The sequence below is a fragment of the Lagenorhynchus albirostris genome, chromosome 4 (genome assembly GCF_949774975.1).
Source record: "Lagenorhynchus albirostris chromosome 4, mLagAlb1.1, whole genome shotgun sequence".
NCBI classification, from domain to species: domain Eukaryota; kingdom Metazoa; phylum Chordata; class Mammalia; order Artiodactyla; family Delphinidae; genus Lagenorhynchus; species Lagenorhynchus albirostris.
Genome location: NC_083098.1, coordinates 110958780 through 110982804, shown reverse-complemented (window position 1 = coordinate 110982804; position 24025 = coordinate 110958780). Strand labels below are relative to the sequence as shown.

At 44.0% G+C, this 24025-nt stretch overlaps 1 protein-coding gene across 2 annotated transcripts; it reads right to left on the bottom strand.

The window, feature by feature from the left end:
* Positions 1-213: 213 nt before the first annotated feature.
* Positions 214-23984, bottom strand: ZBTB49 (zinc finger and BTB domain containing 49). 2 transcript variants are annotated; one of them, XM_060148514.1, is made up of 9 exons: positions 23869-23984; positions 18197-18367; positions 15162-16264; positions 12154-12200; positions 6020-6093; positions 4457-4539; positions 4204-4365; positions 1390-1548; positions 214-1271 (listed from the first exon to the last, which is right to left on the bottom strand). In XM_060148514.1, the coding sequence occupies exons 2-9, from the start codon at positions 18346-18348 to the stop codon at positions 607-609; spliced, it is 2445 nt and encodes an 814-aa protein (XP_060004497.1). In that variant the 5' UTR covers positions 18349-18367; positions 23869-23984; the 3' UTR covers positions 214-606. The 2 variants fall into 2 exon arrangements, with proteins under 2 accessions (XP_060004497.1, XP_060004498.1); XM_060148515.1 differs by lacking the exon at positions 1390-1548.
* Between the last annotated feature and the right edge of the window lie 41 nt (positions 23985-24025).

Below are 24025 nucleotides of genomic sequence, written 5' to 3'. Positions count from 1 at the left end.
AGGTTGAGGAGCTTGCCCATGACCTGACCAGGAAGTGGCAGCCAGGACTCAGGCTCCGTTCTGAGGGCTCCCAAAGCCCACTGTCCAAGATGGCACAAGAACTGAACCTGGCCCTTATCCCTGCAGGGTGAGCCCTCGTTGATGTCTCTTTTCATACCACTATGGTCTTTGGGTTAATAAAAATATTTGTGGAAACACAATATTATACAGAAAGGCAACTTTTATTTATTCAAATTAAATTATAGTATGAGTTTCCTATACAAATAAAATCTTTTTGTAAATAAAAATACAAAATGCTACAAATTTCAGTCATGTAAAAATGCAAAAATAATATCTGTATTATTATACCCATATATTTTCCCTTTACCATGACCAAAATGTACAGTAGTTACACGCAGTTCACACCACGTCTGGGAGACGGTCTCTCAAGCCTTCTGGGGCGCAAGGCTTGTTCAGTCCCTCGTCCACTTCCACGATGTGCCAGGAGGCCTTTCTTCCCACACGCTGAGCTCAAGGCACTTCCGACGACCACCCCCTGTCAGGAGGGACAGAGTCTAGCCTCTCGGGCTAAAGCCGCCTCTGATGCTGAGCTGCTGACAGAGGACCTCACTGGTCCAGCTCGCTTTCATTCTGCAGTGTCTTCATCGCCAGCCCCCAGAGGGTCATGCTGGAGAAGAACTGTCCCTCCGAGTTCCTGTACGCAGGGGCGGACGCGCGGCTGCCCAGGGGGTCGGCGCAGTGATGGTCCAGGGCAGCCAGGGACGAGCGGATCGCGGCCATACCGTCGGCTTGCAGCGGCTCCGTGCCGGCCGAGGCCTCCACGCCTGAGCAGCTGTAGGCCTGGTGCTGCGCCTGCGGCACGTGAGGCTTGGCGAGCTTGAGGGGACCCAAGCTGAGCTTCTCCTGCTCACTTGCTCCGTGAGACTGAACCAGGGACCGGAACTTACAGTGGCCGTCAAATTCTGCCACTGAGTCTTCTTCCACTGGGTGGACGGGGATTTTAACAGACACGGGCATCAAAGTCAAGGACACGTCCTGAGAAAAAGAATCCGAGCTCTGAGATTTCTCCAGGTCCGAGGTCTCGATGGCCTGCGTGAGCTCCTCCAGAGCGTCCTGCCCCTGGTCATCAGCCCTGCAGTGCATCTTCTTGTGCCGCCGCAGCACGGCAGAGCGGGTGAAGCACTTGTTGCAGATGTCACACGTGTACGGCTTCTCCCCTGTGTGAGTGCGGACGTGCCTGCGGAGGTCGCCGGATCCTCCGAAACATTTTCCTGGAAGAAGAAAAAGGGATCTTTTCAGAGGAGAACATTCTGGAAGGAGTCCCCTCCACCCCTGCTAAACCCCAAAGGACTCTGCTTTCATGTGAACTCAGCTGAGCCCTGCTGTCACCTGCTCGCTCTGATTCCAGACTCTTCCACTCTTCTCCGGCTGTAGCCCCTCCAACCTGCAGCCTTGGTCTGGGCGTCTCGTGCGAGGGCTCTGGAGCCCCGTCTCCCTGCACAGGAGTGCTTGCTGGGTGGGCCTGGGCACCTGCCCCAAACGCCCACACTGGGAAACCGCATCAGATTTGTTCAGATTTTCACAAATCTAACACAGCCAATCTACAGTTTAGAAGCATCTTTTCTGAAGGTACTTATGTATTCAGCTTTTAACATAATTTTACGCATCCTTCTCCAGGTCCTATTTCCTTTCTCTGGGTATAAGCTAGAGGTAGGGGATCTAGTCCCGTCATGAGAGTAGGTTAGAAGATCGGAAGAGAAAAACCAATAAATAACCTTATAGAAGTCATAACACATTTACCAAGGTCTGAAACAAACTACACAATTTACATGGACACATATTTTAGAACTTTTCACTTATTCCTATGTCATTATATTTGAATTCTCAGCTATCCAGCCCTGGTCAAGCAACAGTGGGCTATCTGGGCTGCTTCCAGCTGTTTGCTACTATACCTGAGGTTCGACTAACATCTTTCTTTTCATTGTTTCCTTAAGATAAATTCTCAGTAGTGGAATTAGTTAGCAAAAGGTGTTAACTATTTTCAGGGTCCCTAACGTGTATAAACTTCAGCCACAGTAGAGTTCCCAGCGAGGCAGGGGATATGGAAGGTGTCTCCCCTCTGCCCTCAAGTCAAGACAGGGCAGCCAGGCTCGACGTGTGTCCATCGGGAGGTCACGGTGGGGCAGCGCTTGCCTCCAGGTGTGGGCCTGCAATCCCCCAGAGCACAGAATGTGAGTATGTCCCCAGATGGGAAGTGAGCCAGCCTGGGGCCTAAGAGGACTGCCTAGAGAGGCGTCGGGGCGCCAACAGAGAAAGTCTCCTCGGAGGAAACTGCTTTTACAAAACCAAGCGCTAAAGGAAAAAGTCCCGCTGAAAGAAAATGCACCTTTCCATCTCAGAAAAGTACAGCTGAGTGCTGGGGAAGGAGGACAGAGTGGAAGGGAAGGCTGTCTTTAGAAGAAGCATGAAATGCTGGAGAGACAGGGACAGGGACGGGGGAAGGAGGGAAGGAAGGGGCAGAGAGAGGACCAAGCTTTAAACTCAGCAAAGCTCAGAATGGGAAGCCACCTTAAAATGGAAACTGTCTTTTGAATCCAAGAAAATGAAAACATACATCCACACATAAACATGTATATGAATGCTCAGAGCAGATTTGCTAAGTGAAATGAAGTCAGTTACAAAAGACCACGTATTACACGATTCCATTCATATGAAATGTCTGCAACAGGCAAATCTATAGGGACCGAGAGTAGATTAAGGGTTACCTCGGGTTGCGGGGAGGGGATGGGGAGTGACTGCTAATGGGTGTGGGGTTTCTTTTTTAGGGTGAGGAAAAGGCTCTAAGATTACATGGCGGTGAGGGTAGCACAACACTGAATACACCCAAACCGCTGAATCGTTCACTTTAAATGGCTAGATTTTACAGTACGGGATTTATCTCAATAAAGGTGTTATAAAGCTTTGAACCTGTCATGAAAGACCATTCCTGCTCCCTTTCTCCCTCCCCCTTTCCCTGAAAGCTGACCTTGTTAGGGTCAGAAACCATGGTCAGTGAGTGGCTGGAGGGGTGGAAACGAAGTGGGGGGAAGAGAGGGCCCTGCTGCACTGCTTTCTCTCCAGGGTCTTAGCCAGCAGCGGGCCTGGCTGGGGAAGGAAGAGAAGAGTGAACCTGAAATCAAGTTCACAGTTGTAATAATAATTTAGAACTGACATTTTAAACTAGTGATTTGAGACTGCATTTGTGATTTAAAGTGATGCAATTTTATCCTTTAATAGTAATGGAGCTGCCGACATTGGTGTCCAGGAGATCTGTACACAGTGTAAGTGGGAGATACAAACAAAGCTGCCTCCCTTTGGTTACATCCCACGCGTCCTGCCCTAATTTAGATACCAACCACAACTAGAACAAGCCACTCCGAGGATGCCCCAATTCCAGGCTCCCCACAGCCTGACTCTGAGCATTTTTCCTATTTGTTCTAAACAGGTAATCGTAAAAATGGTTATTCACTCATTTGCCCACGATTCAATCCACATTGTCGGGGCACATGTGTGCACATGTGCACAGCTGCACCACACATGCATACAGGCCCTCCCAGTTCTTCAGAGGTTCCAACACTCTGTTATCACAGGTACCAGGTGACCTAGCTTACAATCCCAGTTTCCTCATCTGTGCAGTGATGTGCCTGGAAACTGAGAGCTGCCAGCCTTCCCTTTCCTTCCTGATGACTTTTCTGAGGCGTGAAATGCCATAGAAACGACCTTTGCTTCATGATACACAATATGATCTCAAGAAGCCCTCCCTCTTGAGCCTACCATGTGCCCCCGAGGCCCCAGCAGGCCACCATGCTCTAGCCCCTGCTGCTGCACCCCACGTTCTCCCCCGCTTTTCCAACTGCCAACCCTCCACGGGCCCAGACCAGGAGCACAGGGCACCTGGGACTCAGTATCAGTCATCTGTGTAACTGGAGCACCCAGGACAGTTCCTGATACCTTGAAGACACTCAGTAAATGCCTGCTACACAAATGCAGACGAATCAGAGGACCAAGGTGGTTAAGAAACAGCATCACTTCCATTTTACCCATGAAAAAAGGGACGACTTATCTGAGACCCCTAACAGCCCAGGACGGAGTGGGCACAGACCCCGGTGCCCTCCCCACAGGGATGACCAGGTGACCGCGGGTCTGCGGTGGGCAGGAACTTACCACAGGCAGAGCAGCTGTAAGGCCGCTCACCCGTATGCCGAACTCTGTGCTTTACCAACTTCCTCTGCATGTTAAAAGACTTTCCACACTCATCACAGGTGAAGACTTTATCAGCCGTGTGTGTCTTTTTGTGCTCCTTCAAATTACTGAAGTTACTGAACCCTAGAGAGACCACAACAGGGGTTAAATTGAAGGACTGAGAACATTTTAATCAGAAATTTTCAAGGAAGAAAAGGGAAACCCTCAGCTATACCTCGACCACAGATGTCACACAAGTGTGGTTTTTCTCCTGAGTGAATAATGATGTGACGCTGGACATCACCAGAGGCTGCAAACCTGTAATGCAATTTGGAAATTCAATTAACAGCCTTTCTACGTCACTGCAAATCTTTCTAATTGCAAGTCGCTGAGGGAGATGAGCTGCTCCCTCTATTACTTCGGAATGTGATGAGGAGTGGCCTGATTTCATTTCAGAGGTTTAAAAAAAAACAAAAAAGTTTACTTTTTTTCTCTTTTTAAAGGAAAGTAGAAAATGATCCAAGTGTTTTGTTTCTAAAACATTTTTTCTTACCTACTTTCACTAACCTTTCTTCTTCAGAGGTGATCACTAAGTTGGCTTGGGGAGTAACTCCAACCCAACCCCCAGTATGAAGCTCTATGCTCTTTCCTTCCCACCACACTTGATAGCAGGATAAGAGGTTGCATTTGGGGGAAGGTGTTGCATAGAGACATGATTTTAAATGCATGGAGCTCAGAAGGCTCACATTTAAAACATCCTGCAAAACAGGGACCCCAAGCGCAGCAGCAGGGAGCTTATGCTAAGAGGCGCCTCAAACAGGCAGTACATGTGACCTGGGCACTAAACCTGGGTGTTCAGGCAGCTATGGCAGAAAGGGAGACATGTCAGGCTAGGTAGCTTTCACTTCTTTGTTTTCTACCATCTGCAAAGATAACTGTCTTCCTGGAACCGAATCAAGAGTGTTGTCCCATCCTAGCAGAGGACTGTGACTATAGCTGTCCTATGCCCATCCCACCCCGCCCCCAACTCCTGAGTACGAACTTATCAGGGGCCAAGAATCTGTATGTTCCCAACACAGCATTTAGCACACAGTAGGTGACTAATAAATGCTGAATGAATGACTGGTTAAACGAATGAAGAAAACACTGTGTGACTGGTATAGTCCTGGTTGTTGCCTGCTGTCCTAGAATGACCAACCAATAGATCATAGAGTATGTGGACTCCCGACAAACACCCCCAGTGAGGGGCGGGGAGTCCACGATGTAGGCCGGTGTGCCCAGAGGAGGGACCATCTCTCATACTGCTCTCCACCTCCAGAGGGAGACTGTCACCAAGTCAAGCCTCACTTTCCAAGTCCAAGGCCTCCCCAGCCCTCAGGCTTGCCAGGCCTTCCTGTGGCTGAACTCTCGGCCCTTCACAGGTCTGGGTGCGCAGCTGGGGTGCCTCCTACCACCTCCTCTCCTGATTCCAGGCATTCAGGCTGCGAGTCTCATTACCCCTATCAGACAGTCACCTCCGTGGGGGCCAGTCATCTATTTTAACAGACATTTTTGGAATGAATGGAAATTTTAGCATAAGATAATTTTGTTTCATGTAAAATCCCATTTCCTAAGACTTGTGTCCTAGATTCTCTTTCCTTTAATTAACATTTCCATTTCTTTTTGCTATTCTCATGTGTGTCACAAGAAAAGCCAGAGGGTTTGGCTTTACTGTGTTCCTGAGTGACAGTGAGCCCCTACGCGGCTCAGAGATGCCAAGACTGCTCCTGACGTGCGAATGAACGAGCCCAGCACTGACCTCTTCCCGCAGATCTCGCAGATGTATGGTTTCTCCCCAGAATGCCGACGTAAGTGAGTCTGCAAATTACCCGCCTGTAAAAAAGGAAAAGAAAAAACATGCCAATAGTGAAAAAAAAATTTTAAGAGCACATAAATTCAAAAGGAAAACTGGCAGATTTAGCCAGGTTCCAGTCCAACTTCCAAATGAAGACTCCGGATGCACGACTCAGACGCAGCCACATGCAAGGAGATCAAGGTCCGGCCTGGTTCTGAGTCAGGAGCAGCCCCGCCCAGCAGTGAGCTGAACAGGGGAGCCTCTCAGCTCTGCTCCACGCCAGCCCCTGGTCCGTCCACGGTGTCGCACCCCTCTAAAATGGGCCCGACACACTGTGGAGGCTGCTTTAGGGGTCGCTAAGCTTGTGTTGTAAACAGCTCTTGATGTATTTTATTTCATTTTTTTTTTTAAAACCTGGACCACCTATATGCAACATCATTTGAAAAAAAGGTAGCACTTGTACTTGGTTATTTCAGTATTCATTGTTTCTTCCTGAAAAACAGCTTTTGTTTATAAAGAAAGTGAGACATTTCCAAAAAGTATTTCTTCTTGGCGGTACAGTTGTTCTGCCTGACAGGTTGGTCATTTTCACCTTCGTGCAAAAAAGCAAATCAGGAGATTCACAGTAGTCCTTCAGCTGCAGGCCTTTTACGTTTCTAATCTCTGAAACTAGCAGGGCTTTACGAAGAATAACTGATTTAAATGGAGATCACAAAATAGATTTCCATGTACTAATCAACAGGAAATCAATATTAAATTGCCTAAAGTACAGTGAAATTAAACCTGCAAATGCCTCATATATTACAAAAGCTACTGGCAAATGTTTCAAATTAGGATTTGGAAACACAATCTTCCATTGTTATAATATAATACTCTCAATCTGTCATTTCCCAACTTAATTTTTTTATAGTGTTCTGTTACAAAAAAACACTGAGCAGGATGACTATATCTAAGGGTAATAATGTTGCAGGCCTTATGCACAAAATTAGCCAAAAAAAGAGAATGAACAGTAATACCCAACTCACAAACTTGGCTATGTAAATTTACAAATTTGCTATGTATATTTTAAACGAAATGCAAAGATAGTTCATGGTTATAGGTTTGAAGGTGGTTCTGAACCCGTGGACAGGTATAAAGAATGTTGTCTGTAGATTTTATGTTATATAACACAGAAGATTCTTTATGTCTATCAGACTCTGGGAAACACTAAGTTAGAGATTACATTTCAGAATATGATAAATATAGCTTAGGAAAAAACTTGTTTATTTTAGATAACCAAAGAGAAAGAATCTGGCAAAACACTGGGAAATACCCAGCTTTTAACTGAATGACTATTAATAACAGTAATAAAACAGCAAATGTCAACAGCAATAGATATTTGGTCTACTCAGGCCTTTACAAGTACAGTATAACTAAATTACTCTTAGAAATTGGTATTATTATCTCTGTTTTCTAGGTGTAAAACTGAGATTCAGATAAATACATTAGTTGCTCTCGTTACATGGTAGGCCAGAAATTAATATTAGTTTGTCTGAGTTTAAACTCTTGTCTTACATGAGGGCGTGCAAGTTTCTGTGAATAAACTAGCTTGTGCTGAATTCAGTATGACAAGCAGTCACTTTGCCATCCAGGAACCAGTTCACTGGAGTGGAGATAATGCACCACTGAGGGCTTTAAATCAGTCATTTCCAAATTTCAGAAAAGCTTGTCATTTAAATAACAATTTGAATAGCACCATCTGCTCAACAGTTAAATTAGATCCCTCTTGTTTCAAGTTATTTTGTAAACTATGTATTATGATTGAAATGCATTCTGATTTGATTCTTAGCAATGCTGCATCTTTCTTTTTTAAATAAAGCGTAACAATTACTTATTTTCAAAGTAAACAAGTAAACAATTACTTTGGTTCTCAAAGTAAACAATTACTTGTTTTCAAACTGAATGATCTTCCACTTAATATTATAGTACACAACAGTAAAACAAACTTTAAGATGTTTCCTTAGCTATTTAATACTGGACATGTCTAATGAAAGTAATTATCATTCCCCCAAATAAAGGAGCACAAATTAGTCTGATAAATGGTATAAAAGTAGATTAAATAATGGAAAGATTCAGGCAAAAACATCCAATAATGCACTCAGATAATTTATACCGAATTACATAGCACAGTGGGGCCCAGATTATTTGCCCTTTAGTCAAGAGTCTTTATTTTTGGTAAACTTTGCTATGCTTTATTACACATCTTAGAAATCATCTATAGTTGGATCCATGAAAACTCCAGTAAGTGCTAATACTAGTAGCCCTCATTTATGAAGAGTTTACTATGAATGGAACACTTTGCTAAGCAGTTGCAAATAGTGTTTCAGTGAGTCGTCACAATGTCCTCATAAAGTATAATTCACACATTACAGGAAGTAAACAGAGGCTCTGGGAGGGAAGCAGCCTCAGCCCCCATAGCTGGGATGGAATATTCTAATTCAGCTTCGTCTGTGGACTCAAAAGCTTGTGCTGCTGTTGGGCTGAAAAATATCTGCACAAAAGGAAGTTCCACCCTTTCTAAGTGGATACCATTTTAAATTAGGATGGAGTTGTCAGAATTTTGAAGTGAAAAACTCTGTTGTAGAAAAGAAGTTAACACCTGATTTGTTGAGCAGTTTAAAAAATAAACTCCTTCTAATAGGTACCTGAAACTCAGTATTTAAACATGATCAAACCAGGCAGAGATTCTCTGGCAGAGTACTCTTCTAGCGGCTGCTGATTGTTTATATAAAAAAATAGAGAACCGTAAAACTTCAGAGAAAGAGAACTCAGATCTTAAAAGTAATCTAGTTCAGAAGTTTTAAGACTGTGAAACAAAACAAAAAAAATATGGAGATTAACACTGAGATATCACCTAAAGAACAATGATCATTATATTGATAAAAGGACATTTAACACTGAAAATGTGGGAAATATCACCTCAGAGCTGAAAATTTAAAAATTTAAGAAAAGTTCATTAAAATATTCTTATTTTTTGCATTTTCACCATGGATGGGATGAAACTTTGCCACCCCTGGCATCGGGTCACATCACTGCCCTGGAATGTGTCTAAGCAGCCTCCTACGGGATGCCGTATCCCGTCAGTCATGCCCTGGACACAACACAGGAGCTGCTGGGAGGGCACCGAGCCTCTCAGAACCTGTCCTCCTGCAGCAGCTGCTCAGTGTTTCTATTCTGCCTCCTTGGAGAGACAAAGCAACTCCATTCCTCTCCCCAAAGACAGCTAAATAACACTGTTTCCCTTTTCCTGTTTCTCATGTGACAGGCACTCCAGACCTGTCACTATCTTAGTTTTCTCCCCTGGATGCATCAAATGGCCCAGGTTCTCCTCCACACGGGAGACACGTGGCTCCAAATGGAGCCTCATTCATACTCTAAAGTACTGCGTGACTCTTACTTGCTGAGATCCAGGCCCGTACACTGTCCAGAATTATATTAATACATGCATAGTTTGTTGTCACAATCCAGGCTTATCACAGCGTTTTAAAGCTGAGGTCTCAAACTGCTTGCTGACTCATAATTAAGGTTGTGGCTGACCTTTTTTTTTTTAAAAAAAAGACTAACACTACGAAATACTACACAGCATAAAAGATTAATTATTAGTAGGTCTGTTTTCTAAATCTTCCAAAAAGGAAAATATTTCCAGTCCATTGTAACCACACGTATTCCAGTTCGTATGAGAAATGAAGGACAGGTTACTGAGTATTCGTGTGTAAACGCCACCACTGCTCTCTCCACCTGGAATGCCAGAGACTCTAGGCTGATCAATGACCCCCTGTCTTCAGTGCCCACCCCGCCCCCGCCAGCTTTCAGGTAGAAATGACTACTCTCCTCTTCATACCGTTGCCTATACAAGTGTCACGGCACTTGCAGCGTTTCATTGTGCTTTATCAGTTTATACAACTGTTTCTTCCTCTAAACGCAAAGCTCCTTGAAGCCTTTACTTGTCTTTGTGCCCTAGCACATGGCAGAGCTTATTCACAAAACTTTCGTTACTTCATTATGAAATAAAACAGCGATATACATCTGTAAACTATAATTATACATAACTTTACAATCATAAAAATCTGGTAAACATACAGACACCAACACAGAAGAGGAGGATTTCTGTAACGTTTATCAGACAGGGCCGCCCTTGGTGGGACTCGGGAGGGAAAGTGTAGGACAAGGTCTGAAGCAGTGGACAGGGCTGCCATCCAAACCACTGTATTAAAAAGTACCAACACTCAAGCCCCAGCCCCAACCAACAGAGTCAGAATCTGAGGGTGAGCCCGGCATTAACGCCAGGAGAGAAGGCCGAAGGCAGACTCGATGCTTGAATGCCTGGGTACACTTTATTTGGTTAGCACTGAAGAGTCAAGGAAGGGTTCCAAGCAAGAAAAGGACAGAACCTAAATTGTTATCACAACGTAAACGTATAAAGGACTTTCATGTCCATTTTTTCATTTAATTCTAATAGTCCCATGAGGTGGTATTATCCCTATTTTTAAGAATTAGAAAAATGAGGCCCAGAGTAGAGACTGCTAACTATTAATGGTCATTAATCCAAGTTTTACGCTTTCCCACTACACCAAAACTAGAAAGGTTAAAATGGTGGGATGTGGGGTGGAGAAAGTGCACCTTAGGAAGACTGGTCTACAAGAGCAGAGAGGACAGAGAGAGGAGAGAAGGGAGGCAATGGCAACAGGAGAGGGACTAGTGACGTGTCCTGAGGACTCACCATGAGCCAGGTGAGATGCTAATCATCTTATGAACTCACTGACTCCTCACACACCATGGGGGTCAAGGGTCTCACACCCTTGCTCTATAGATAAGAAAGCTGAGTGCCAAATGGTTAGGTAGCTTGTCCAAGGTCAGAGCAGTAAACCAGAGGCTGGATCCAAATCCAGACTGTCTGGCTCTAGAGGCCAAGCTCTGACCCCCAGGTGAGGCTGGTAGGAAGAAGCACAGGCCTCAACGAGAGAGGCAGGTAGAGCAACGACCCCTCCACTCAGTTCAGCAGAAGCTCACTGAACACTTGGTGGGTGCACGGACCCTGCCTGGACCAGTAATACCCAGGAACACGTTAGGATGAGGTGAACCACTGCTTGCAGCCAGTAGGAAGAGTGAGAAGTAATTAGATGGCAGGTCTGGGTGTGTGGGAGACTGATGAAGGGTAAACTGGAAGAGCCGGCTCCGTGGGGATGTGACAAAAGCAGGGGCTGCACTCCTGCTGTTGCCGTGCTCCACGGGGCCACGCTGCCCCGCTCTCTCCACAACAGAGGGCTCGAGTCCTCCGCTGAGGCCCAGCCCCAAGGTCCTTCCCCAGTAAGACAGCATTTGCACATGCTGTTACTCCAGGATTAGCATGCGTGTGTAAAAAACAGTTGTGGGGTGACTGCTTCCTCTGCAGGACTGTGCGCTGGGACCCTGTGAGAAGCTTCTGGAATGCCAATGCCCAGCACGTGGCAAGGGAAGAGTTACCTTCCATTTCAGAAGGAAAAGCAGGATCCCACAGCCATTCTATCATGTTCAAAATTTTCTTTAGAACATTCAGTCTCTAGGTTTCTCTACGTCTAGTGCCCAGATCAGTACAGAGCCCACAGGAGGACACAACACATGCCGGCTGAGTGAGAGAATACATGTGTAATGGTAGTGAAAGCAGGGAATGAAATGTGTTTGGTCTTTTCTCCAACATCCTAACACCTAGTGTCTCAGTAAGAATAAGGACATTTGTCTTGGATCCAGCCCAGCACAATGTGCAGCCCCCAAGTGGTGCTCAGTATGGTTTACATCACTTGTGGAGGAAAAGAAATATACTAGAAATGGACCCATCCTTAATGGGGGAAAAAGGTATTGTGAGAGTTCACACACTTATAAAAAATGGTATTTTCCGCCCAATGAACTAGAAATTTCTTTTCTTGAAAATTATTTTTTTCTTGATTTAGTCTGAAGTCTTTTAAGTTACAGATATCATCAGAGGCTTCTCTCCCAAGTCCAAAAGCATGTCTTATCTGTAATAAAAATAAACACTGGGTTTCAGGTTTCCAATTATTAACAATAAATAAAAGAATTCCCACCTGAGAGAAATGTTTCCCACAAATGTTACATTCAAAAGGTTTCTCACCTAAAACAAAACAAAACAAAACAACAACTTGTAAAACCATGGGTAACATCTGCAGGATAGTTTTCTGTGTAAAATGTTTAAGCTGTCTCTTTTGTCCCACCTTCCAAACCACAGCATTACATACTTCATCATCAGACTATGAAAACGGGAGCCTCTGTCCTCATCCTCATCATCTCTCGCGCCCTTAGATGATAGGCAGAGATGATAAAAGTGAAATCTATATTTACTTTTCTCTAAAAAATTAAATTGTTCTCCAAATTTATACCTGTGTTGAAATCAAACGTATTTATCTGCATTCAAACCATATTTAGGCTTTGGACACAGACTTTTCCTTCAGTTGAAAATCAAATGTGAGTTTTCTGGCTGAACAGCATGAACCTGGTCACCCGTCCTCAGCCTGACTCCTGCAATGACCACCGATTCCTAACAGAACCAGGGTGACTCATTCACACCACATGAGGTATGAACCTGGGACAGCCCAAAGCAGAGCGGGATCTCCTGAAAGTGTGACGGGAAAAATCCCCTCCCCACTGCCTTTCAGCCTTGGTGGCAACGTGCTGACAGGGGAAAAGAAGATTCCATGATGAGACATGTTCCCCTGCTGACTGCTTGGCCCTCTGACTTCAGCAACTCTGAATAATTACACTTTGGTACAGAATAGACGGAGAGAATGGACTCTACTACAAAGAAACCACAGCAATTCTGAAGACAGTCTCTAGAAAATAATCTGTTTAAAAACATACTTCAGGTACTGCCTTTAACACCTCTAGAACCCTAATAAACAGAGACCGTTAAGACCAAGAACCTTCCATTTTTCCCACTCCTCTCAAATCAAGTGCTTTCATTAAGAGCCTTTTAAAAAGATAACACAAATGTTTCCCTTCCTACTGTATTGCTGGGGTATGCCAGCTTTATGGGCTTCTGCTAAGGTACTTTTATTTTGATCTTTTCCTAAAAACTATTTAATGGCTTCCTCAAGGATAAGGGGGGAGCTTCTGACCCCAAGTACAGTTGACGCTTGGAGAACAGGGTTTTAACTGCACATGTCCACTCATACATGGATTTTTTTCAGTAGTAAATATTACAGTACTACATGATGGAAGTTGGCTGAGTCTGCAGATGTGGCGGAACCAGTACATGGAGGACCAACTATAAGTTAGACTAGGATTTTCAACTGCTCAGAGGGTCAGTGCCCCTCAGCCCTGCGTTGTTCAAGGGTCAACTGTAATTATAATCATATGGATGCTGTATTTTGGACTACATTTATGTCTGAAGTTAAGGGGATAATAGATGTTACGTTAAAGTCCGCCCTATGAGATATGAGAGTCTGAAAAAAGAGATCACTAGTTCCTAAGACTCTCAAGTGACCAGGGTTAACCCTACTCCAGTGGTTCTCAAACTTTTTGTTCTCAGGACCTCTTTACGCTCTTAACAGCTGAGGACCCTAAAGAGCTTTCGTTCATATGGGCCATATTTGGCAGTATAGTCCATATTAGAAATCAAAACTGAGTGATTTTTGAAACACACGACTAGACATTTTTCACCGGCCTCCAGAGTGAAGGCCTCATCACAGATCCTGCAGCTTTTAGCCGACTCCACTGTACACTTGTGGGAGAAGGAGAAGGAAAAGGCAAGGAGCATCCTACATTATGATACAAATAGTTTTGGCCTCAATGACCCCCTGAAAGGGTTCCCCAGATCATACTTTGAGAACTGCTGCCCTTCTCAATATATTTATGTCCCAGGAAGCAGCTGTGCCATATAACTGTATGACTACTATTAACCAAAGATGTTCTTGCAGAATAAACAATTCTTGTTTCCTTTAAAGCTAAATAGGTAAGTTTCTCAAATAAAAATTATAGTGATCATTAGGCTCCAGAAAATTACAGAATGACCTAAATTAAGTTTTTACAGGGCAAAACTGAGTCAATGATACTGTCTTCATATGGAGTAATAATAATGATAGCATCTTATATTCAAATACACCAAAATTTATAAAGGGCTTTCATAAATATTAATTCAGTCTCAACAGTGCAATGAGGTAGTAAACACCTAAGCAAACAGGGAATCAAAAGTGGTAACAGGACATCACATCAATGGTCACAATTACACAAGTACCTTGAAAAGCAGTTACTTTAGAAGCATCCTATAACATATTCCTTCTCATGCCTCTAAGATAATTGCCATTAATTTGTAATGTGTACTAGAGTCATCATGCTTAAATGCAGGAAGGAAAGTAATATATATGTATTATATTACATAATGTATACATACTGTATAACACTTTCTTTTAAAGCTTTTGGAAAAAATAAACATTTTGGGAAGGGGAAGTATGAATTACATGAACTAAGGTATGAATTAAGGTAACAAAACTTTGAAAATTCAATGTTCAGATGGAAGGATTTTCATTTGAAAATATCAAATGGTTAAAGCTGATCCTTATTAAAAAGTTTGCCTCCTGCCTCCCAAATCACAATTTTTTAAATCTGATATTCAAATTACCTTCCAAAGCTTTCAGGATTACTCAAACTAAATTACTTCAGTCTGAATTAACCTACCTTATGCTTTTAAAAAATAAACAATCTAATTCTAAAGAGAGCACTAAATATTGCTTATCTGTTTTAGAATTAATTTGAAAATCTGAGTGCATCAAAATAATCTGCCATACTGTAGAGATGGAAAGTTTCCCATATACAACCACAATTAAAGTTAAAATGAAACGTGTACCATTCTTTTAAACTGGCTCTATGAAAGCATTTACAGAAATGAAGATTATTCTTTAAAAGGCATCACCAAAAGTATAAAATAAAAAATAGCTAACACTCTTTGATTTTTTGGGGTAAATATCAATGACGTCATCAAGCAATAGCAAAACTTCTTACAAAAACAGGAGCAGGCAGTGGTGTCTGATCGTCTGCATTATTTCCTTTCCTTTTGCCTGCGGGGACCGAATCAGTGTACCTGTATGAGACCGTTTGTGAAGCTCCAAATTGCTGGGATGTTTAAAAGGTTTTCCACACAATTCACACGCATACTGTCTCTGTGACTGAAGTGTCTGGGATTGGTCTTCCAGGGCCGCAGTGTCTTCGGGCCTCTCCATCTCATTCATGCAATTAAAATTCTCAGAACTGATGAGTTCTTCACTTTCTTTTTCTTCAGCACTTTGGCTGTTAACTTTCTCTACACTATGGTCACTGGCAGATTCTATCCTCTTGGTTAACCTGTCATCTGACTTGGGTTCAGATGTCTGCTCTGCAGATTTCTGTGACTTTAGGAAATTTAGCTTCTTAAGGTGAATGGCCTTCTTGAGCCTCATCTGTCTGGTAGGTTGTTGGCTTGCGTGGTCTGGCTCAGGGTCTGGGGTAGGTTCACTCAAAGGCTGGGCCAGGAAGTTGGAAGGCAAGTGCTCGGAGGACTCCAGGACACACTCGGCGTGACCAACAGCACAGGGCTGGTGTTCCGCGGCATGAAGGTCTGAGGATGTGCTGAAAGTGAAAGGCTGCTTGATTATTCTCTCATGACTGGGACAGGTGGCTTGTTTATAGTACTGCTTACTGTACAAGTTTCTGAGCTTGTAGTAATAGTTTGGCTGTTTGAAAGGCAGTTCTGTGCAGCTGCCATCTAACGTATCAGGGGCTTGTTTTGAGGTTTCAGCTGTGGAAGTATGAAGACCAACTGAGGGTGGGGCATGAGAATGTGATTCATCCACAACTCTACCCTGCTGAACACCTGCTGAGCACTCCTGCAGCAAATGAGGGGCGTAGTTTTCACTGATAACACAATTAGCGTCAGGAGTCAAAGCACTTTGCAGGGAGAATGTACTGTGACAAGGCAGGCCGGGTGGCTGGTCTACACCGGCTGACTTTAAGAATGTGTGACACAGATTCAGAACATTCTGAACTTGCAAACACTGTGCCGTGTCCAGCATGACTTGTATATTGTCCTGGTTAAGATCCAGATGCGATGTGTACATGAAGTCCAGGATCTGCCCGATGCCGCTTACATTTTTAATATCCAAGTGAAAAACATCATTCTTCTGACCTGAAGAATTCTGAAAGAGGCTCCTGATAAAAGAAAGGATATCTGCTTACAGTGTTAACAGTTCATACATTCTGATAGCTTTTTTCATAAATAATATCCATGTTAATATTCAAAATTACCATCCTTCTATAAATGCCAAGATTTTAAAATTAAGTATGCTTTGATCCTTTAAAAGGTTTTGGCAAGCCATCCAATAAAGCAATTCGGACGCACTGAATTAGTGTGTTGAATATCCAAACTTCCAAGGAAATCTCAACATAAAATTTTGAAATATACTCATTGTTCTTTTTTTCAAAATGCAATTATCTAAATGTAATACTAATTGCAGAGTATAGAAAACTAAAGAACACACATTTTTCAATATTTTGTGTTTAGTCTGACAAAGTACATATCTCAGACCATAAAACATATACAAAAATATTTCCGTATCTGTCTTAAAAACATCTGAAAATAAAAACAGCTATAATAAACCAACCCTAGATATACACTAATTTTTTAAAATTTCAATTTGTTAATTGTGGCAAAATACACATAATGTCAAACACTTGACTATGGTTCATACGATAAATTCAGTGGCATTAAGTACATTCACGTTGTTGTACAACCATCACTACTAACCATTTCCAGGACCTTTTCAACATCCCAAACAGAAACTCTATACCTGTGAAACAATAACTCCCATTATCCCCATCCCCTCAGCCCCTGGAAACCACCATTCTGCTTTCTGTCTCTAGGAATCTGACTACTCTAGGTACTTGACAGATACTCATTTTTTAAGCGGTAATTTATCTGGTTGTCAGATGTTTCTCAGCAACCCAATGGTCCATAAACCAGCAGTGAGAGAGCCCTATAAGTTAATGGGGGGAAAAGGCACCATAAAGCCCAGGCACTTTGTTCTGGGCACAAGTCAAGTTCACTGGTGAATGAATTTGTCGCATGTAAAACTACCAAGTTGAGTCAGGTAAATTGTCTTGCAAGTTTGTTAAAGACTTTTTATCAAATGCAATCACCTGCATCCCCCAAACAGCCTTCAGTTCTGTTCTAATATGTACTTAAGGAAAGTACATATCAGAAGTAGAGTGGGGAAAACTCAAAATAGCCAATGTATCACAACATCTAAACCTAACTGTTCTATGAAAACAGAATAGGCAAAGACCAAGTAGGGGACCATTTTGCACACAGGCAAAAAGTGCTGCCTACCTCAGTGAGCCAATCCACTATAATACAACTTGTAGCATATATGACAGCTGGGATTTAATTTGATGATTCAGGATTATCAAGGAGTGAGTAAATCCTGTTCCATATGTTGTTTACTAGAGCAATAAAATAGTATGAATTTTAGGGGAAAAAAGGTACTGAAAAAGAAGCTTTAGTGCTTAAAGAGAGATAAATCTAGTTAATCAGAAAATGTATGTAGAATACATAATCTAATGTTAAAAATAAATGAAATACTATCGCTTGATATTATTATTTATAAGTAAATCTTTCACTGAGGCAAAAATGATTACAGGGATAAGTAAACTGAGTTCAAACCTGTTTTCTTAGAATAGTCAAATGAGAAACAAAAACTAAAATGTTTTAATTTAAAAAAAATAGCGTATAGAATGCTCTCTGATTTCTTATCAAAGAAATGTTCTTACCAGAAATTCTATTTCTCAATCTTCTTATCCTGAAAGGATAAGAAATGTATACAGAAGACAGATGTTAACTGGAACTATTAAAATCAAAGACAAAGTGCCAAAATAGTTTCACGTGCCCCAAATATATTTTAGTTAAAAGGCTCTTTCCCTCTCAGGTTACTCTAAGTATTCAATACAAAAGCAAAAAACCCACAATGTGCTACAAAAGATAAGGAGAGTGAAATCCAAGGAGAAAATAAAATTTAGTCAAAATAGTTCCATTCTAGAAGAGCTTTCTCTCCGTACAATTGGAAGAACAAAGTCTAAAATATGTACCTAAAGTACTGGCTGAAAGCTGCTAGAACATTCTTATGTGCTTTAAAGCAGACTCCTTTCACCACCAACATACAGTCACAAAGCAGGCCTTGAATACGCTGCTCATGCAGCTGCTGGAGGAGATGGCAGCTGTGAGTAGCAACTGGGTCCATGCTCCACCATCCAGGAGACCTAGGACAAAGGACATGGATAAGTTGTGATTCCTGACGCCATCACCAGAAATCAAATGGCACCCAAACCCAGTGGCTGACCTGTGCTTCACTGTCATGATTCCCTGTCACAACAGTTTAAAAAAACGAGCAAAAAACATAGCTTCTGAAGCATCTAGACCAACGCTGTTCAACAGAACCATCAGCCATGATGGACATGTTCCTTATCTGCAATGCTCAATACAGCAGCCGTGAGCCACACAGGGCCGCTGAACACTGGGAATGTGGTGAGTACGACCGAGGAACTGATCAAGTAATGTAATTTATACTTAAACAGTCACCATATTTGGCAGTGCAAATCCAGAATATGACCATGCTAATACTACATGCACGTCTCTCATTTCTACTTAGATTACTTCAATGAAAAAATATACATATATAAACACTTATGAGGTTGGAAAATGGCCAACTGGATAAGATGAAATCAATACTTATTGAGCAGCTGTATATGGGGCACTGAAGTAGAAGTTGAGGAAAATTACGAGCCTATTTGGGGAGATAAGACACAAGCCAAAATAAATGAACACACACCATAAGACGGCAATAAGAGAGGTACCGCAAGGCAGCACCTCCATCCATTCGTCCCTCCAGCCTCTCTGACAAGGCGCTACTTTAGCAGAGACCTGAGGAAGGAACGGGAATGAGCCGGGGCTCCTGGAACAGAAACACTGGCAATCATGAAGTGTGAGCCGGAGCTGAGTGGGCAGCTGAAGCCAAGGGAGAGGGAGGACCTGACACCAGGGGGAAGGGAGAGGCAGGGAGGGGAAGGACAAGCAGAGGGCCAGACCATGTAGAGCCTTGCAGGGCCTTTTAAGAACCTTGACTTTGACTCTGAATGAGACGGAAGCCATTATTATATGGATACAGAAAATTTCATCACTCATCATCTACTTACTGACTCCTCTGTGCCAGGCTCAAGGGCTACAGCAGTAAGCAAAACACCCCAGGTCCCCACCCTCCTGAAGCTTACATTCTAGGGGAGGAAACACACACACAAGTACATGACAATGAAGCCAAACAGTCTGAGCTAGATACTTCACGAGTTAAGACACGGGCTCTGATGATGAGGAGCTCAGTCTAGTAAGAGATGGTGTTTGGAAGAGGAAAAGTGGGGAGAAATGGAGTCAGACTGAGGTGAGACTATGGAAGTTAAAATGGCAGTTTGGTAGTAAAAACTAAAAAGCTATTACCTGCTTTCTTTGCTTTCATCCTCAATACATAAGCATTACTGAAGAAGTCACTAAACCATGAAGGCAAAATCTTTTTAACATGGCCTCTACTTCTATTATTGTTATTATTATTATTATTAGGCTTACTTCCTATTAATCCCAGGTGTGCCCTCCAAAATAAACTACCTGCAGCTCCCCAAACAAGCTGTGTTCCTGGCCAGTTTTGGACCCCTAGCCCACTACTCACTAGCTATACAACTGGGCAAATGACTTCTCTGTGTCCTACTTTCCTCATCCTATCTCACAGTTATTGAGATAATTGTGAGAACCCATGTGAACATTTAATATAGCCCCTGGCAATGTATTAAATATTCAACTCATGTTATCTAGAAGGAACACCTAGAGAGCCAGTTAAAATGCAGAGTCCTGGGGCCGAGGCATCTGCACTGTACGCATCCAGGTGATTCTGAAGCAGGTGGACTGCAGACCTCTGCCTTGCTCTCTCCTCAAAAGTCTCTGGTTCTGATACTTCCTGCCCTGGGAATACTTTATTGACAAATGACTCTCCCACCTTCCAGATAACGCCCACGCTCTGAACACGGTTTGGCTGAGCTGTCACCTGCTCCTGAAGTCTTTCCGGCCACGTTTCCCCTTCCCCACCGTTCCTTCCTCAAGTCTGACTTTGGGGTCACATCTGTGCGATCTTACCGCATAAATACTTCAGTAAGATACCCTGTCATTATGTCCTATCACCTGTGTCTCCAACTCTGCCGTGAGTTCTGAAGGTACCATCTTATCCACCTTCACCTGGCACACAGCAGATACTCAACCACTAAAATGCACGCTAGCTGATCTCTGCTGCTGGTTAGTAACGTTTTCTATTTGTTTTTCAACTCCGTCTACATTCCCTACAACAGTGCTTCTGAATCCTTTCCATTCTCTTCATTCTCACCACGTCTGTCTCCCTCTTCTATAAAAATGACTGTGACGCTGACTTCACTAAGGTTGATTCCATGAATGACTTACTATACCCTGAGTGCCTTTAAATTCCTTTTGTGATTCCAAATTTCCCGCTCACCCCCCTCAATCCCTTCACCTCAAAGGATGAAGCGCGCCTTCTCCTTCCAAAGCTGACTTCCCTTCTCCTCCCCTTCTAGGACTCTGCTTCATCACCCCTTTCAGTGCTCCACTCTGTCCTCCACTGGTTCACCAGTCCCTGTAAACACGCCAAGATGGCCCCGTGTTGAAAAAAGCAAAACAAAACAAAACAGGACAACAAACCTTTCCCCCAGGTATATCTAGTCATCACAGGGCCCCCCTCTCACACGTTTGAAAGAGCAATCTACACACCCTACTTTACTTTCTCACCACTCCTTTTTTCACCTTACAACCTGCTGCCCTTCTCACTGTGCTGAAACAGACTCCCCACAGTGGCCTGCCCTCAGTCCCTTCCCCCCAAGCTTTCCCACAACAAGTGGTGGTGCAGCCTGCCCACCTCCACTGTGGAACTCCTCCTGCCCAGAAGGCTCCCGGTTCTCCATGTCCCTGATCTGTCCCATCTCCAGGCTGCACTTCTTCCCCTGTGAGCCCCCCACACGTTAATGTCCCTTAAGATTCAGCACCTGGGCCCTCTTCTCTTTCCCATCACCATCACATCTATTCTTGGCTTTCACCTGCTCAGAGCAGACAATTCCTAAATTTGAAACTCCAGCTTCAGCCACCAGTTCCAAATGTCCAGCTTTCTGCTGAACATCTCCAACCGTATGACCCTTCAACTCAGAATCTCCACATCTCATCTCCCATCATCTCACCTCCTGGTTCCTAAACCCTGGATGGAGCCCATGCTCTTATGCCCATGAGAAAAAGGACATTAAAAACACAACATAGAACCTTCCTCCAAAGACTTAAATGTTAAAATACAGAAAATATTCTGAATCTATATTAGACATTCTCTAGCTATAGAGAAGTGACATGCAAAGTTATGAACCATTCCACAGTTTACTTTGACTATAAAAATTGTAACTATTCTATATTACTTAATATAGTTCTCTAATTGCTTCATGATGTCAATCCTGTGCCTCTCCAATAAGATTATAAAAAACTCCAGAAAACGAATTTGCATCTTGTATTTCTTATGTGTCCTATGAATAACAGCTATGAATAATAATGTATCATGTACCTAGTAACAATAACAACAAATATTTATCAAATGTTTCCTCTATGCCAGGCAGTATTTGAAGCTCTTTACACATATTAACTCATTTAATCCTCAGAATAACTGTAAAATAGATACTACATACTATTAGCCTCATTTTACAGACGAGAACAATGAGGCATTTGGTGGATAAAAGAGGTCCACAACTTCTCTGACCCTCTTCCCAAGGGGAGGTGGGATCTAGGTCTCCTTGAATCTGAACAGCCTCTACCTTAATCAACAGAACAGGTAAAAGGAAGGGTGTAAAGCTGTGCCCATTTCTGGGCCCAAGCCCTACAAGCCGACAGCTTCCACCTTCCACGTTTTGGACACAGGCTCTAGAAGGCCTGAGTCAATAGCAGGACTGTCAGACACACAGCTGGAGAGAGCACATGGGGCAGGAGAAGGGCTCAGCTGAGCCCAGCCTTCCAGCCATTCCTTCCCAGGTACCAGATGTGGGAGCAAAGCCACAATGAATGCTCCACACCAGCCCTTCCAGCTGATCACCACTCCCAGTCCACACATGTGGAGCTGAAGAACCACCCAGCACGGCCCTGACTGAATTCCTGACCCACAAAACCGTGAGATAAAATAAAACAGTTTTTAAGTCACCAAGTTTTGGGATAGTTTGTCACACAGCAATAGATAACCTGAACAGAGTTACAGAGGACAAACACAGCTAATAAGTAATAGGTAATCAATAAGGCACAGAATTGGGATTTAAACCCAGGGAATCTGACTCCAAAGTCCACATGCTTAACCACTTCTCCAAGTTACATGCAATAGCTCAAAGGCCTTCCTTGGAATAAGTCAGTAGCCTCTTCAGTCTACTACCTATACCTGACTATCCAGGTGATCCCAGAGATAAGCACCAAAGTAAAGCACAGCACAGCACACATGAGGATGAACACGTGCAACACAGGCGCTGTGCTGTGATACAAGAGGCACGGGGCTCTCTATATATTTTCAGCTAACTCACTTTGTCACAAGGTAAAAAAATCTTCTGTCTTGTTGATCAGCGTATCTCTGGTACCTAGAAGTGTGCCTTCGACACAGTAGGTGCTCAATACATGGTTTCAGGATGGATGGAGATTCTGGGCCTCAGTTTTTTCCTCTGTGAAAGTGGAGGGGTTCCCCCATTGGGTCAGATAATCTCTAAGGTATCCTCCTGTTCTAAATGCTACAAATTTATACCAAGATAGTATAGATTACTATCTTGCTGACACCTTGATCTTGGACTTCTAGTTCCCAGAACTGTGAGAAAATAAATGTCTACTGTTCAAGGTCCCCACCAGGCTGCGGTATTTTGTTATAGCAGCCCTCACATACACCCTCTGTTCCATTCCCAACCCTGCTCACCTCCAGAAAGAAAGCCTCCTTATCACCCACACAGCCCCACTCTAGGCCTAATGCTTCTCACAATTCCCTGTTCAAACCCCGTTCAACCTTCATTCACTCATTGAAGCAACACACACTTAGTCTCCACCTCTGTGTGCGCGACCTGTCTTAAGGGCTGCGAAGAGCAGCCAAGCGATTAAGCCGTAGGCACTCTGAGTGCTTTACATTCACCAACTCCTGAAATCCTACAAGAACCCCACCACGTAGGAACCGTTATTACACCCGTTTTACAGACGCGGAACCGAGGCACGGAGAGGTCTTACGCCAGTGGGGCTGGGGGCGGGGGGCTAGGAGCTCTGTAGTCTTAAGCACTATTATCAACTACAGCGTGATGCAGCGAGCCGGGGCGGGGAGGGACCCGCTTCTTCCCGCGGGCGGTGCCCGGGCGGCCGACAGCGACTAGCCGGAGGAGGCCGGGAGGGGACGCGGGTGGGGTTTCCATGCCGAGGGAGCTGCACGAAGGGGAAGGCCCCGCTCGAGGCCCCGGACCGGTCTTGGTCTCTGAGCCAGAGCACCGCGCGGCCACGGGTTAACACGACTGACCCGGCAGCTCCACTGACCCTCGCGGTGCCCGGGGATGCGAGGGCGGCAGTGGTTCCATGCTCTGCCCGACCCTCGGGAACCCAGCGTGGGTTCCGGGGTGCTCCCACCGCGCCGAACCCGCACGCCCTTAAGAGGCCGGCCTCCTGGCCCGGCGCCTACCTTCCCCTCGGAGGCCGATCCACGCCCCGCCGCCTTCTCTTCTCTTGCCGCCGCCGCCGCCCTCAGCGCCGCTAGCCGGGTTCCGCCGGCAGCCGAACCACCCAGACAACGCCCCCTCGTCCAGCACGATCCGCCTCCGGCTTCCGGTTTCGTCACT